Below are 15,551 nucleotides of genomic sequence, written 5' to 3'. Positions count from 1 at the left end.
AGCAAACAGTTCAGAAAGTCCATAAATAATGTATGCTGTCTGTATGAATTATGAACCATGAAAGGACTTTACTGTCTGCTGCTAAATATGTGACTGGATAAGCCACCCAAAGAGAGAAGAGAGTAAGGAACCCAGAGTAAGGAACCCTACACAGGGTAGGAGCTTTATGGCTTGGTTTTCTCCTCAGGTTTTTAGAGGCAGCTTTAGGTGGTGTGAGCTCTAACACTTTGTACGTCACTTTCTCACAGTTGTGGTTTTGCTCTGCATAAATCTGTCAGCCTCTATGCAGTGAGACTAGCCTTTAGGTTTCCTTCAACATCAAATTCTTTTAAACCAAGATAACAGTAGTTGGTTAACTAATTACTCCATTAAAGGTAAAATGGGTGGCAGTTCTTTTGAAAAGTAATTATGCTTCCAAGCAAAAATGCTTAACAGTTTCTGTCTACAGCTTCTTTCACTTTTCCTTGAGTGACGTTAATATATTTGTGTTTGGGCCTTTGGGTCAAAACAGCACAAGCAATATGAAGATATAAGATATGTTAGGCACTAGGGAATTGTGGGGGATTTTCACTGCTTTTTGCTACATTTTATGTATTAAATGATTAAGTATTTCAATTGAGAAATTAATTGGCAGATTAAGAAATGAGAAAATTTATTATTGATTGCAGGGCTAAACTAGGATCATTTGTAACTATGGATGTTTACACTTAAGAGTACTCATACTGCACCATCATTTGAAGACTGGGGCAAAACTTTCCTTTGAGAATCTACCTAATGATATAATTAATGAAATAAATCCTTTTTCATTAATGTCATTAACATCCTCACAGTGGTGGAAACCACATAATCAAACTCTCCAGTCAGCCTGTCGTTTCAGTTGTTGGTCATTAAAGATCACAGTGTGTTTTGGACTGGGTGTATTGTTGGCTAACTGGAGCTGTTGAAAACAGAACAAGTCAGATTATCCTTCTACTGTATGTAGACACAGGACGTTCTTTTGAGACCATTGGGATTAAAATCACCCCAAAACCACTGGCTGTGTGCAAAAATGTCTTGAAGTCAGAAAATAATAGTCCAGTACATAACCCGTCTTAAAACCTTCTTGTTTTTACATTTTTTTGGTGGAAATTATAAATTAGTGGGTTTGAGGGGTGCTGTTATATTATAAATTTTGTTATCTTTGTACAAAACTGTTCCTGCTTCTTTCCACTCTTGATGCTTAACAAAACTAATTGGCTGTTGCTACATGTATAGCGTGCACAGTTCAAAGTGGTAAAGATCTTCTTATTTAAATCTTGTCAAGAAAATAAAATATATCCCAAAATGTCACACTTTAAATATTATTTTTCACTTTGAAGGTTATTAACATATGTGATTTCTTTTGGAGTTTGAACATAATAATCTGGTTTGCATCAGTCCTTTATTGTGGCCTAAATTTAACTGTGATTAAAGGTTTTCTTTTTATTTTGCTATATCACCTTGAAACATATCAAACTGTAGAGTTTATTATTTTCAGATCATACCCAGAAAATGTGTAGAAAATGAGTGTCCAAAACACCACTATTGGTGGCAATATTGACGGATGTACAGTAAAGTTTTTAGGGCATCTGCCTAAAAATGTTTAATATTTTAAGTAAAGTTTTTTTGCTTTTACAGACTTAATTTAGACCTCACTGCTGTTGATCAAAGTCTGTCAGCATATGTCTGGAATGAAGAGTGTGATTAGTAGGACCTCAGACAGAGGTGTGGTTTGCCTTCCCTCTGTCACTCTCTTTGTTTGTTTGACTCTTTCTCTTTTACACACACACACGTACACACACACACACACACACACACACACACATTCTCTTGCTTTTTCCGTCTCTTTGGTCTCCACACCAGCTTTGTGGCTGTGAGAGAGCCATCACAGCTCTGTCTCTCGTCTCAGTTTCAGGAAAAGCTTTTAAGCTGACATCTTAAGCTCATTTGCAAACTGGGCTCAGATCAGTTTGGGGTTCTGGGGGCTTTACTCTGACACTGGCCTCCAGTAACGCTGAGTTGCTGACTGCACAGCAGTTCAATCAGACTCCAACCTAATGTACTAATGCAGTATTTTTCAACATGCCACATTTCAGTGACAGTGGGATCTTAGTCACATTTGATCACTGATTGCTGGTGTGCAAGCTCACAGCTTTATAGGTCTGGTCTGTTTGTATTTATTGTCACATCTGCTTTATTGATGAGTTGCTAGTCACTCATATAGCATATTCTTTTTTATTAAGTAATAATTTAGTGATTATTATTTGTCCTCCTAATAGCAACACTGAAGACAGTTTTCTTTTTACAGTGTTTTAGTTTAATCAATATTTTTCCTTGTGTAGTGTGAGCTTCGTGATAATCTCAAAACCTAAATGCAACTGAATGATAGAAAACCCTCTTGTGTCATAATGCACTTGTTGCTGTAGGCCGCTGTATATATAATGTCATTTAATCCATTTGGACTCTTATTTACAAATTGCTCTGAAAGAGTGTGATTTTTGTAACATTTAGAAAAATTTGCTATATTTTGTTTGGTGGTAGAATTATCTTATACTGTATTACAGTCGCATCTTACTGTAGGCACTCCTACTGCCATAGTCATTGCAGATAAGCATTCCAGGGAGACTATGTAGACACACCCCTCTGTGTATGTTCATCATAATTAAGGAATGCTTACACTGTCTTGAAATGTCAGGGTTGCATTATGACAGTGAAACAATCTTTGTTGCCCGTTTCGTGGTAACATGTACACTGTGTGTTGCTGTGCTGACAGATGCATGCTCACAGTTGAGCATTGCAAGATTTAAAGGGAAAACTACTTGGAATTCTGCCCACTACATCTTGGATTTTCCTCTCCTGTGGCTGCACAAATAGCAATGCCTTTCCTACTTGGTAGTATTTGTATGTTAGGAGAGAGGAAGAAATGTGAACTCAGGCAAATAGCCTATAAAGGCTTACCATAGCCATTACTGTCTTCACAAGACAAGTGTTCACAGAACGCAGCCTTGATTTTACCAAAATATGTCAACGTGTCAGTCTGGGTTAGGCCACATGTGACTAGCCACGCATGGCTAACTGCAGACGCAGCCCCAGAGTCTGCTGCTGGCCATTACAATAGCTGTGTTAGGCTACTTTGAACAGACTACTGTGGTGACAGTACTCTACATGATAGTGGGTGCTCTCTGCTGTAGCAACACAGGACCCAGTGGAAACTCTACAAAGCAGATGTGACAAATAGTTTCCCTCCCATTTCATTACATTCTACTGTATGTCATAGATCCAGGTATGTGGACATGCTGTGTTTCAAATTGGCAAGTGCCTCTTTGAATCTGCAGGGTAAAAGAGATTAAGGCCTGAATAGCTGACCTCAGGGAGGTACTTTTCTAAGAAATAAACCTTCAGACAGTTGTTACACAAGACAAAGTGATTTTGGTTATTTGGAATTTGTTTAGATCGAGAGACACTCTGCGTTTGGGGGGTGGCTGATTTTAGTTTTTATAGATTTACCAAACATTGGCCTGTTTATATTTACAATACGATCCATATCGTACTGTGCAATGATGTCCCAGTGTTCAGTCAAAACCAGACTCATGGCAGCTAGAGCTGTTTGTCATTTTTGCTTTAATGTTGACCTAAAATTTCTGGAAGTAATTCATTTGTTTGTTAAAATCACCAGAACATACCAGGATGTTAACCATATGTTTTAGGAGAAAATAAATATCACAAATGGAGTAAAGTCTTATTAGTAAAATCTCCGTAAGACTTTGGGTGTGGAACATTTTAATCATTCTAGCTACATACTGTTCCCAGAGAAACCTGGTGTGGCATGTGAGTCACTGTATTCATGTAAGGAAACCATTACTCTTGTGAAATCAATACAAAGATAGAAGAGAGACAGGATTTAGCGTTTTCAGACTTACTTGGTATATTATTCACTTGATCTCCTTGCCAGCTTCCTCATAATTATGCATTACTCTGCAAAGGCTTGAATCATTCATTGAATATAGTGCAGTATTGCACAGTCCCTAGTAACAGTTGAACATCTAAAAATAACATGCTCACAGGAGAGTGGATGCAAATATCTCTAGTCTATTTGATGTCTCAGTGATAAAATTATTACATTAATTCAATTTAGATTTGCTCATCATAGTTTCTGCTCATTCTTTTGCACTGTCACGGTATGATTAAAAATGATTACCGTCACATAGGCCAACAAATTGTATTGTTCAGTGGTCTATTTTAGCTCAGAAGAACATCACGGTGACATTTCTTTCTATTTTGAACTCGATTGTTGCCTCTTTCATCAGCACAGGCTGTTTATTGAGTATTTTGCACAGAGAAAGTTGCCCTTGTCCTTGGCCATTATGCTAAACAGACTGACTGCTGCGACTGTCAGAACGGAGAACTGGCAGGCTCTCATTGAAATGCCTCCAGAGGCATGTAACCAGGCAACTGGACAAATATGGGGACCATGAGGGGTACATTTCTAAACAGCAAGGAACTACATATTTACTCTGTCCTTCTTGTTCCTGCTCTTTCATTCACATTTTCACTCGCACACTCACAGATGATGGGTAGAGACATTTCTGAAATCCTTATTCTAGATACAGAAACACCATTTAGAAGTGAACAAAAGGGTTTTTCTTCCATTGGGCCATCTTTTTTCATTGATAAAATTTCTACAGAGTTCCTTTCAGTGCACAGCAATCATATGCATGGTTGAAACAGTCTGTCATAATTGAATCTGCAGCTATCTCCATGTTGCTCAACTGCTTGTTATTGTCTTCTAGAGAGAGAAGCTTTGTCAACCCATGTGAACTATATGTATGTGTACTGTATAATAAACAGATTCGAATTCACCAGTATTTTAGTATAGCATGTTATAGCTATACTAACTTAAGTTGTGTTAAGTTCTGTGAGCTGATTTAAGGTTTTTTGAATTTCAGTAATCATGATATGATATGATCTTATTGTGCTTTTGTTCTACAAATTGCTGTTATCTAAATCGATGATTTTAAGCAAGTTATAGGTCAAAATCAACTTATGAAGAATTTGGTCTCATGTCAAGCATAACTGGATCACAGTTTTTTACCTGATATTTTGCAATATCTTACAAATTATATTGGAAAATATCAATTTAAGTATCATGATACTTATTTCAACCATGTCACTCAGGTTCTGATAGGATCTATTGTTTGTCTGCAACCACACATTTAGCAACCACTTAGCTGGTGGCTTTATGACAGCCTAGCAATAAATAGGATATGGGTGAAGTAAAATGTGATCTGTGTCCCTTTTCAGTGTTAATGTAAACCCATAAAAGTGATGTTATTACTTCAGTGGACATTTTTATCACCTGTAATCCCAACAGTGTAAAAGAACTGCCAACTAACTTGAATAGTAAGAAAATAATGCCTGAAGGCTTTTGGAAAGTGACTGTTAAACTCTATAAAACTGCCTAAGTGTGCTACATCAGAAACATTTTCAAAAAGTTAAATATTATTAATACCTTGTTGCAATGAGAATAATTGAATTTTTGAAATGTTGTGTTCCTTAAGGGTATATTTATGTATCAATAAATGTCTATTTACAAATACCATATCAACCATATTTTTAAATTGTTGACCAAAACATAACTTTTCCTCATTCTCAGACTATGAAAAGGAGCAGTCAGTTTCCAAACCTCATAAGTAGAAAACCACAGCAATTTTGTAATTGAAAGAATGCCTGCCATTTCTTTTTTCATGACAAACTTCTCTGAAGGCTCGCTCAGCACAATGCGTTTTGAGAAGCTGACCTATTTTATATTTTCCATGCTGTCTGCTGCAATCATCAGACATGCATCTCACATGCACATGTGCTACCCTAGCATTTAGACACCCCCACACACATACACACACACAGAAAGCCAACAAATGTACTTTGACATCTGGTTTTATCCAATTATGATGATTTTGTTTTTCATTAGTGCATGTACTGGATTGGCTCTATCCTCAAATCTTTGTATGGACTATTTTATGTTCTTTGCCTAATCCACTGGTGAGAGACAGAGGGTTAAAAGCTGACCTGGAGCATTGTTAGACAGGCACAAGTGCAAGTCCACTTCCCCATTGAGGCTCTGTTTATTCTGAAGTGGTCCCTCTTTTTGATATGCAGAGATCCGTAATCAGCTGGTGGAGCAATTCCGCTGTCTGGAGCAGCAGTCCGAATCACGGCTGCAGCTGCTGCAGGACCTGCAGGAGTTCTTCCGTCGAAAGGCAGAGCTCCAGCTTGAGTACTCCAGAGGCCTGGAGAAACTGGCTGAGCGCTACTCTGCCAAGATCCGCACCTCCAGAGAGCACCAGCACTTCAAGTGAGTCTTGCCACTGTCTGTCTCCTAAGGACTGGAATGTTTGTATCCAGCGTGTTTGACTGATTAAACAACTGTTGCATTAAGTTACCCATATTAGTCCCACAAGTGGGGAAATTCCATTACCACCCAAAGTGAACACACACCATGAACACACACCCGGAGCAGTGGGTAGCCAGTGCTGAGTCGCCCGGGGAGCAGTTCGGGGTCCGGTGCCTTGCTCAAGGGTCTCACCTCAGTCGTGGTATTGACGGTGGACAGGGCGCTGGCTATTCACTCTGGGACAGAGTGACAATTCCTGCCAGACCTGAGACTCGAACCTGTTACAAGGACTGCCAATTCATTAGGCCACGACTATTTCATATTGATCACTGGCATGGCACAATGAGGAAAAAAGAGAAAAACAGAAAAGGGATAAGCAACAAAACAAAAAGAAGGATGAAAAAAGAAGAACTGACCTGAAATTAATCCAGGGCCAAGGAAGCTTGTGGCCTCAGGCTGCCATGGTTCTCCCAACTAGGTCAGACTCTTCATTCCCCTTCACCCCCCTCTGCCTTTTCTCTTTGCCTGTCATATCATTTCCATTCTCAAACAACTTCACGCTAGAATGTTATCCAAATGCCCATATTCTCTCAATGGAAAAAAAAAATCAGAACTACAGTTAGGAACTAGATTTTACTCTGATTGGGGCAGCACAGTGACTGAGTGGTTAGCATTGTTGCCTCACAGCAAGAATGGCCCGGGTTTGCAACCCATCTGGGGCCTTTATGTGTGGAGTTTGCATGTTCTCCCCGTGCTTGCGTGGGTGTATTCCAGGTACTCCGGTTTCCTCCCACAGTCCAAAAACATGTATGTCAGGTTGATTGGTGACTCTAAATTGCTAATAGGAGTGAATGTGATTGTGTGAGGTTGTTTGTCTCTATGTGGCCCTGTGATGGACTGGTGACCTGTCCAGGGTGTAAACCCTGCCTTTCACCCAAAGAGAGCTGGGATAGGCTGCAGCAGATCCCTGTGACCCTGGTTAGGAATAAGTGGGTATAGATAATGGAAGGATGAATGGATTTACTCTGATTAACTTAAATTGGTTTAACTGTTTTTATAAGGGAGTTGTCTGTTCATGAGTCAATAAAGTTTCATATAAGACTTGAGACGTAAAAATCATAAAATAATAAAACCATAAACAAAGTAATCAGTTAAGGACTCTGAAATAAAACAAGGTGACCTTGAGGTCAGCAGTGTATTTTGGAACAGCATGAGTGAAAAAAGGTGTAGGGGAGATGGCATTTATAGAAGGTGGTATGAATGCAAATGTGTATACTCGGATGGTGAATGAAAAGGTGCCTCCCAGATTCACACAATTTTTCAACAATACTTCCAAACCTACTGCACAAAATTACACAGGAATTTTTAAAGAAGCAAAAATGACCTGGCCAAATATGCCCCCTGATTTTATCCAAGTACTTGAGTAGTATTTGAGAGTTGAAGGTAAAGCAGCTCTTAATAATCATCTGTAAAGAATGGCAGAACATCTTTTCTAGGTTTTGTGATATCATCCATGTCCAGGATGATTGAATCCTTCATCAAATGTACAGGTGCACATATAAAATATATAAAAAATAAGAACAATACAATATTGGAATCTCACTAATGTAGGGTGCACTAACTTGTGTTGCAGCTGGCTCTTAAATATGGTCTTTCCTTCTCTCGTTGAGTCTTTCTGGCTAATTGGACATAAAACATAATTGTGGTGGACCGCTCCCATCACTGAGATGTTGATAAATGGAGCATTACCTCAAAGGGAGCCCATGTAAGAGACTCATATTACATGAACCCCCCACCCCCACAACGTCCCAGATTCTCCCCTGTCATATTAACTGGTCATCATTCTATCTGACTGTCAAAGACTAGATTCATTCTTACAGACTACAATGGATCTACTAAGTCTATATAATTAATAATCCCACACTGTCTTTTTCTTTTTTTTAAAAAAAATAAGGGTAATGAGGTGATTCTATCAGATATTCGTTTATGATGTTTAATCTAATGAAAAGATTGAGGGCACATTTTCAACACCTATAATAAAAGGAATGCAGGGAAAATATTATTATAAGGGAACATGGCTCTGTATATATTTATGAAAAGACAATTTATTCAACATGTTGTACCATTGGTAACAGACGGAGTGTATGGTTGTGTTGTCAGTTCGTCATAGGTCAGCTGAGTGTTGTATTCATATTTGTGGTGCAGAAATGTTGCCAAAAAAGTCCTGTTGTATTTATTTATTTATTTATTTATTTTGTGGGCTGTCAGGTAGAAAACATTTTGTGATCTCATGTGAACAGTTCCTACATCAATGCCTTTGTGTACTGAATACAACAGTCTCATCCTTATTCAAGAGCAGCCAGCAGCCAAAGATTTACAATCGGGTTCAGGGCATCCCATGTCCATGATCAAGCAGCACCTGCTCTGCTTGAAAGAAGGGCCCATAGGGATAGCTTGTCCATGTTTTTTAATCAGAATGTTGAAGGATGAAAGAAAAAGTAGAAAGTAGTTGATGCCCAACACTCTGCATTAGCTTTAGCATGAGTGCAACACTTTTGAATCACGAGAGGCAACTTTTCAGCTTAGAGTTGCATTAAGTTTGTGCTACTTCCACCATCATTCATCCAGCTAGAAGGAAAATATCATTATACACTCAGCACTAAGCATGAAGGTTTGAGAATTCAACAAGCACCAAGAAACAAACAATATTTTCCAAGGTTTCCAGGTTAAAATGACAAATTTGGCATTAAGAGCTGGAAAAGGCAGATAACATATGTATACCATATGTATGCACGCAAAATGATCTGGACTGACTGAATGCAGTTTTACTTCTGAAAAACTTTTTAAGGCTGGTTTCTGGTTAAATGTCAGAATTTTTTAGATGCATGGAGGGAGATGTCATCCATCTTCTTGTTATGGTACAGAAACAGCCATTATCTTCAGATTAGGATGTGCTTCACCAAGACAGAAAACCAGCCCCAATCCTCCTGTAAAAGGAGATAAAAGCATAAATGTAACTCTCCTGGGATGAAAATGATCAACGATTTAAAAGTAGTTTGACAGAAGACAAGTCAGGGTTACTCTTTTCAAAGCCAAAGATTGGAATTTCAAAAAAATAGATTGGAAATAGAAATACCTGGATTTTTGATGCTACTTTGGTTCAGTTATTCAGCAAACGTGTAGACAGTATACACGTTCCGTCATGTGGTTCATAAAAGATTTGTTTTATTGATCACATAGCATCTAGACAGTTTTTTTTATTTGTGAGGGATAATTCAACTCACATGATCCTTTGAGCAAAGAGACAGATGAAGTCAGCGTGCCTTCTGTGAGCACATATTTATCACTGTCCCCTTTTTTTGTTGATATCTCACCACAACTCCAGTGAGTCTTGATCTCTAATATGTAAAGCCCCAGAGCTGGTACAACTGATTGATTTCATGTTACTCATGTTTAAGTACACAGTAGACCCAACAATGGTGGACTAGCAGGTGTCTTAATGAATCAATCATGCCACAATTGGTATGTCTAGGCCTTTAGCAGCTATTCAGATTTTTTTTACTTTATTTCAATAGGTAGTCATTAGTGAGCATTGAGAGCTCCAATTGCAAGAAAGCCATGTTTACAGTTACCTAAACATAATTATATTCTAATCAATTAGTCAACCCCAGACAACATAGACACAAACACAGCAACTGATTGAAACAATAATTCACATTGTTATCAATATTAGCTAATAAAATTTTAAAAATGATCAGAGGAATGAGTACTTCTAATTTTAAGCTGTGTTGCAACTCATTCCAATAGTGCTGTGCAAAGTAACAGATGCCAGTCTTTCCAAAAACGGAGCTGGTATGAGGAACTTTTAAAATCAGTCTCTCCTATGATCTGGTGTCATGACGATGATAAATACCTTGGCAGCTTAGATAAACAAGGCATTATAGATAAAGCCATAGGTATGCTGATGCCTTCTAGATTGCCAGTGGTGACTATCCAACCTTTTCATATAACTCAAAGGGGTGAGTATGATAGCAATCTTGTCAGTGTACAGGAACTGAATGACACTGTGGTTTTGTGGACAATAATTCAAATTTTACCTGTTCAAGTTGGAGAATCAGATCTCTTCTGCTGCTTGCCTATGGGCAATGAATCGTATGGTCTAAATATGTCAGTTGTATTTGTCTACAAGCAGCATTAAAGGAATTTGTTACCAAAATTGATCAACATTTTTGTCTTTGTGAAATGTGTAAGTGGTGCTTCTGCAGTAGTTTCAAATAGCAACAATATGTAATTTATTTTTCTTGGCTGTTTCAGGAAGGACCAGAATCTCCTGTCCACTGTGAACTGCTGGTATTTGGTCTTAGAGCAGACCAGGCGGGAGAGCAGGGACCATGCTACTCTCAGCGACATCTATAACAACAATGTCATTGTCCGCCTGGCACACGTGGGCGAGGACGTCATCAGACTTTTTAAAAAGGTCAGAATCGGAATTAAATGGATGACCCTGACCGTTACTAACGCACACAGTCGCAGAAATCATATGCTCAAATGAATGCACTAAGCCAGTATCATGGTGTCACACCAACAAAACTATTTAAAAATATGTTTTAATGTATGAGGACATAGCCTACATTTCATTCTGTGTGGTTCTCATTTAACATATTTATTGAGGGCTAATATGTGTTTGACAGCAGAAGTTTACAGTAATTTATGTCCTCTGGGGGGCTCTGCACTATCCTGATGGGAGCCTTGATAAGAATGGTATGGCTTGTGGCCAGCAAAAAGAGGCCGACTAGGGGACTGTATGCAAAAAAAAACTGTTACAGTTGTGCAGAGGGAGACAATGTTTTCCAAAACAATAATCTTGTTACGTCGTGGCATCCTGGTTCAGCTGCAATGCAGCCTCATTGCTAATAAATTACACATTTTGGAAGGGGACTGAATGAACTCTGGCACTGATTAAGTTAAAGTGTAAATGTACTGAATGCGCTGAAGTAAACTTTTTTCCACATTGTAAGGTTGCTGTTGATGAGTGGTCCCTAAGAGGTGGCAAAGACAGGATTGATTGGCCTAAGCATTGCTCCATATCCCCTCAACAGGATTTCCACAGTCACTCTCCACTGGCCCCATTTCTCCTCTTGGGCTATAATCCTTGCCATGAGACATGTCCAATTCATTCTAGGCTCTTAGCCCCTGTAACTAAGCTAAAACTTTGACTCTGTTCCTTGGGAAATGTTTTGCAGTTACTGCACTGTTCTATTTCTGTCTGTTTATGCACTTTGAGCATTGTGTTAGATCTTTTCTGGTGCAGAATAATCACAGCATTTCAATGCCTGCTGACATCCCTTACATATAAAATATCACTGTCACATAGTCTCATTTTAAAGAAGGCAATTCTGTTAAATAACCTCGTTCTTAGTCTCAGATGTTTGAATGCCTGGCTTCATTTATCCTTTAAATGGGCCATTATTGTCACCTCAAGTATCCAACTGTTTTCCTCTTTTACAGAGCAAAGACATTGGGGTGCAGATGCATGAGGAATTAGTGAAAGTCACCAATGAGCTTTACACAGTGAGTTAAACTAATACCATTGTCTCATTCAATTTTTCTGTCTGTGCCAGACTATCTGTTTTTGCCTTACCCCACTGGCAGCTAACTGGCTAAAAGCCAAGCTTTTTTCAGACCTGAACCTGTAACCTGTGCAGCAGCTGTCATGACACTGCACACAGCAGATATGCCTAATCAGCGGCGTAGCTTCATTTTTTTCCTTCTCCTGAGGTCGTGAAAGGATGAAATTTGCATTTTTCCTCCTACTGTGAATTTCTACATCATTTGAAGGGGAGAGCGTTCTTGCCCCTGGCTGTGCATCAAGTGTGCTCAGCAGTCTCTGCTGCAGAGGTGCACTGTGCTAACATGTCGAGACGGAACGTGTTACTGTAATGTTTTTTAGCTCATGTTAAATGTAATCATGCATGTGTGGTATGGTAACAGGTGTCATGCTGTTAACACGTTGTTGCTGTATACAGAACATTCAGACATTATGCATCACCTTAAACATACTGAAATGATCTGTGTAGTGGTGATGATAGAAAGCTGTGTTCAGTCCTGATGCTTCTTCATTTGGCTAAAGAAAAAGACCTGATGCAGTGATATCATCTGATCTATGTAGGACACAATATTACAAACACTCTAGTGTGCTTCCTTCTGGGTCTTACTATTTGACATCATTATCCCTAGCTAATTTGAAAAAAGAAAAAACAATTACTGGATATGAGTTGAGTTAACCTAGTGAAATATGTAGTTTCTTTGAGCCAGGGAATATTAAGTCATAAATAAAGTTCCTTAGGTCTTAAAAATACTGAGATTTCTTCATGTCATTTTTCCAACACAAGCAAGTGGAGTCATACTTGCATATTCCAGTGAGTGCAGTAATTTACTAATGTGTTTTAACTGCAAAATTGATTATAAAGATATAAAATATTGATCATATTTGGACTAGAATTGGTCTTATCACAGTGCTTTAGGATTGACTGTGATCTTGACTATAACTGCACAAACATTTGACAGTCGAGAGAATTAAATACTGGGAAGAACAATAAAAAGCAGCTGAGTGCTGAGATGAGTTTTTTAATTTTGCAAATTACATGTGATTCTGATTCTGGTTTGTTTTTGTTAAGTTGATTGTTGATAGCGACTAAGAACATGTAATATTATAGTAAAATTGTTTAATGGCAGTGTAATTTCCGATTATGCATTACCATTCATTTTTAAAGATGCCTAGGACAAATGAATGTGTAGCAGCAAATTTCAAACAGAAATACTACCAAGAAATAAACCACATGAGACATATTCTCACATGTAACATTATACAGCTCTTTCCTGTTGTACTGATATTGATTTTTCCTCTCTCTAATTCATGCATTATTAAATGCCTGTCTGCAGCTCCCACACACAGTCTAAGGAATAGCAGTGGTCTGTTCAGATTTGGGATATATAAAGCTTTATAGTACTCCAGCTTCCTCCCACAATCTAAAGACATGCATGTTAGGTTAACTGATGACTCTAAGTTTTTTGTAAGTGTGAGTGTTTGTTTCTGTGTCAGCCTTTGCCTCCAGCCCCTACAGGATAAGCAGTAAAGTTAATGGATGGATGGGAGTTTTATAGTTTAAATGAAATTTAACACGCAATTGATAATACAAACAAATTCTACAAAAGTAAAATTAGTTATGGATCTGGCTGTCAGTCTTCTGGCCCTTGGTATTGATCTGCTCCTGGAAATCAAATAGTTTCTTGTTTCGAGAGTAGCAGAAAAGGTTGCTTCTTGTCCCTTTGTAACCTCCTTTGCCTCCTGCTGATCGATCTCACTGTCCTTTGCAAGTCCATTTCAGTCAGGGTTGCTAGGAAACCAGAACCTCAGGGTGAGTGATGGAGGAGTAGATGCTGTTTAATTTTGCTGTAATCATCCACTGTTACTGATTAAGGCTACCTGTGTTTTGAAAAATTTATTTGAGCAAACTAAATAATGGAGCATTGATGGAGTCAGGTTATGATAAAAGTTGTGTGCCTTATATTGCTTGTACATTTCTTTAAGCTACCGGGCAGACTTTGGTGATGACAGACAAACAGAGCAGCATTAATAGATGAGACGGACACCCATCACAGTACTTTTAACAGTTAGTCAGTCTAAACATGACGAATGAGCTAAGTAAGCTAGTCTCTAATACTTATGTATGTTTTCATACATTTTTCTTCACATATTTTTCTTTGTCAAATGGACAAGAATCAATTGCAGAATTCAGAATTCACCTTAGCTCTAAGATTTTTGGCAAAAAACAGACATTCATGCATGAGTTTTTACACACATAAGCTGTATTATAACAAATACTGGTATCAAAAAGCAGATTATATTAAAATTAATGTGGATATCGGTTGCATAATCCTTGTGTACATTGTTTTCCACATTATGATATACATAGACGGCTGTACTGTATATTTAAAATAAGAAATACATGTTACGCTGGTTACTCGGTGGAGCTTGGCATTATTGTTGTTTTTCCTTAAAGTCACATTCTTTTTAAGTGTTACGTCCTAGTTTGACTGTGAAGCCCTTCAGAATGAGTGGAGTTTGACATTAGTCACAAATTCTCGCAGGTGATGAAGACGTACCACATGTACCACACTGAGAGTCTCAGTGCTGAGAGCAAGCTGAAGGAGGCAGAGAAACAGGAGGAGAAACACATTGGCAGGGCCAATGACATAAGTGCCAGCCTGCTGCGCTACGGCCACGATGAGCGTCCACAGCGAAGAAGCTCTGTCAAGAAGATGGAGAAAATGAAGGAGAAGGTCTGTTCAGGTGTACATGCCTATGCATGATGCTATATGTGTTTTACACTATAGGAATTACATCTACACTAAAGTACAAATAATCCATGTAAGCACTTCTAATGAACTTCTTGAATTTCAGCACTTTAGCTACAAGAAGCTTGTTTCTACATTGTTAAAAGTATTACACATATTGACTGATTATGCAAGATGAAATCTGTGTAATGTAGTAATGCATTCTTTGAGTATATTACAGATCCATTTTACATCATGCACTGATGAGACTCTCACTTCCTCTTTATCCCTAGAGACAAGCCAAGTACTCTGAAAACAAACTGAAATGCACAAAGGCCCGCAACGATTATCTTCTCAATCTGGCAGCCACCAATGCCCTGGTGGCCAAATACTACATCCATGATGTCTCTGATATGATAGATGTAAGTTAATATAGTCAGAGCTGAATATGCAAATATTGGTGAAGAACTCATTAGTCCCAGTGCTAGTTGGCCTGTTATTGTTTTATATTTACTGTTTTACTTCTTGTCCAGTGTTGTGACTTAGGGTACCACGCAAGTCTAGCGCGCACCTTGAGAACCTACCTGTCTGCAGAGTATAGTCTGGAGACTTCTCGCCATGAAGGCTTGGACTTACTGGAAGGAGCAGTAGACGCTATGGACATCAGAGGAGACAAGTTGAAGTTTATGGACACACACAGCCAGATCTTCTGTCCTCCAGCACGCTTTGACTATCAGCCACACATGGGTGATGAGGTGAGTCATTGCAGAAGGATGGCACCGCAAGAATGGTTTGTTTGCACATC

The 15,551-nt window shown here is 38.6% G+C and overlaps 1 protein-coding gene across 2 annotated transcripts in view; it reads left to right on the top strand.

Annotated features, from left to right (window-relative positions):
* LOC113130964 (SLIT-ROBO Rho GTPase-activating protein 3-like) overlaps positions 1-15,551 on the top strand; it is a 28,636-nt gene that overhangs the window by 1,188 nt on the left and 11,897 nt on the right. For both annotated transcript variants that reach the window (XM_026307977.1, XM_026307976.1), the window contains exons 2-7: positions 6,175-6,370; positions 10,724-10,886; positions 11,918-11,980; positions 14,561-14,752; positions 15,040-15,168; positions 15,280-15,501. In XM_026307977.1, the coding sequence (XP_026163762.1) occupies positions 6,175-6,370; positions 10,724-10,886; positions 11,918-11,980; positions 14,561-14,752; positions 15,040-15,168; positions 15,280-15,501 (965 nt within the window). The remainder of the gene's footprint in view (positions 1-6,174; positions 6,371-10,723; positions 10,887-11,917; positions 11,981-14,560; positions 14,753-15,039; positions 15,169-15,279; positions 15,502-15,551) is intronic.

The sequence above is a fragment of the Mastacembelus armatus genome, chromosome 5 (assembly GCF_900324485.2).
Source record: "Mastacembelus armatus chromosome 5, fMasArm1.2, whole genome shotgun sequence".
Classification (NCBI taxonomy): domain Eukaryota; kingdom Metazoa; phylum Chordata; class Actinopteri; order Synbranchiformes; family Mastacembelidae; genus Mastacembelus; species Mastacembelus armatus.
This window is presented reverse-complemented; position numbering and strand designations above follow the sequence as displayed.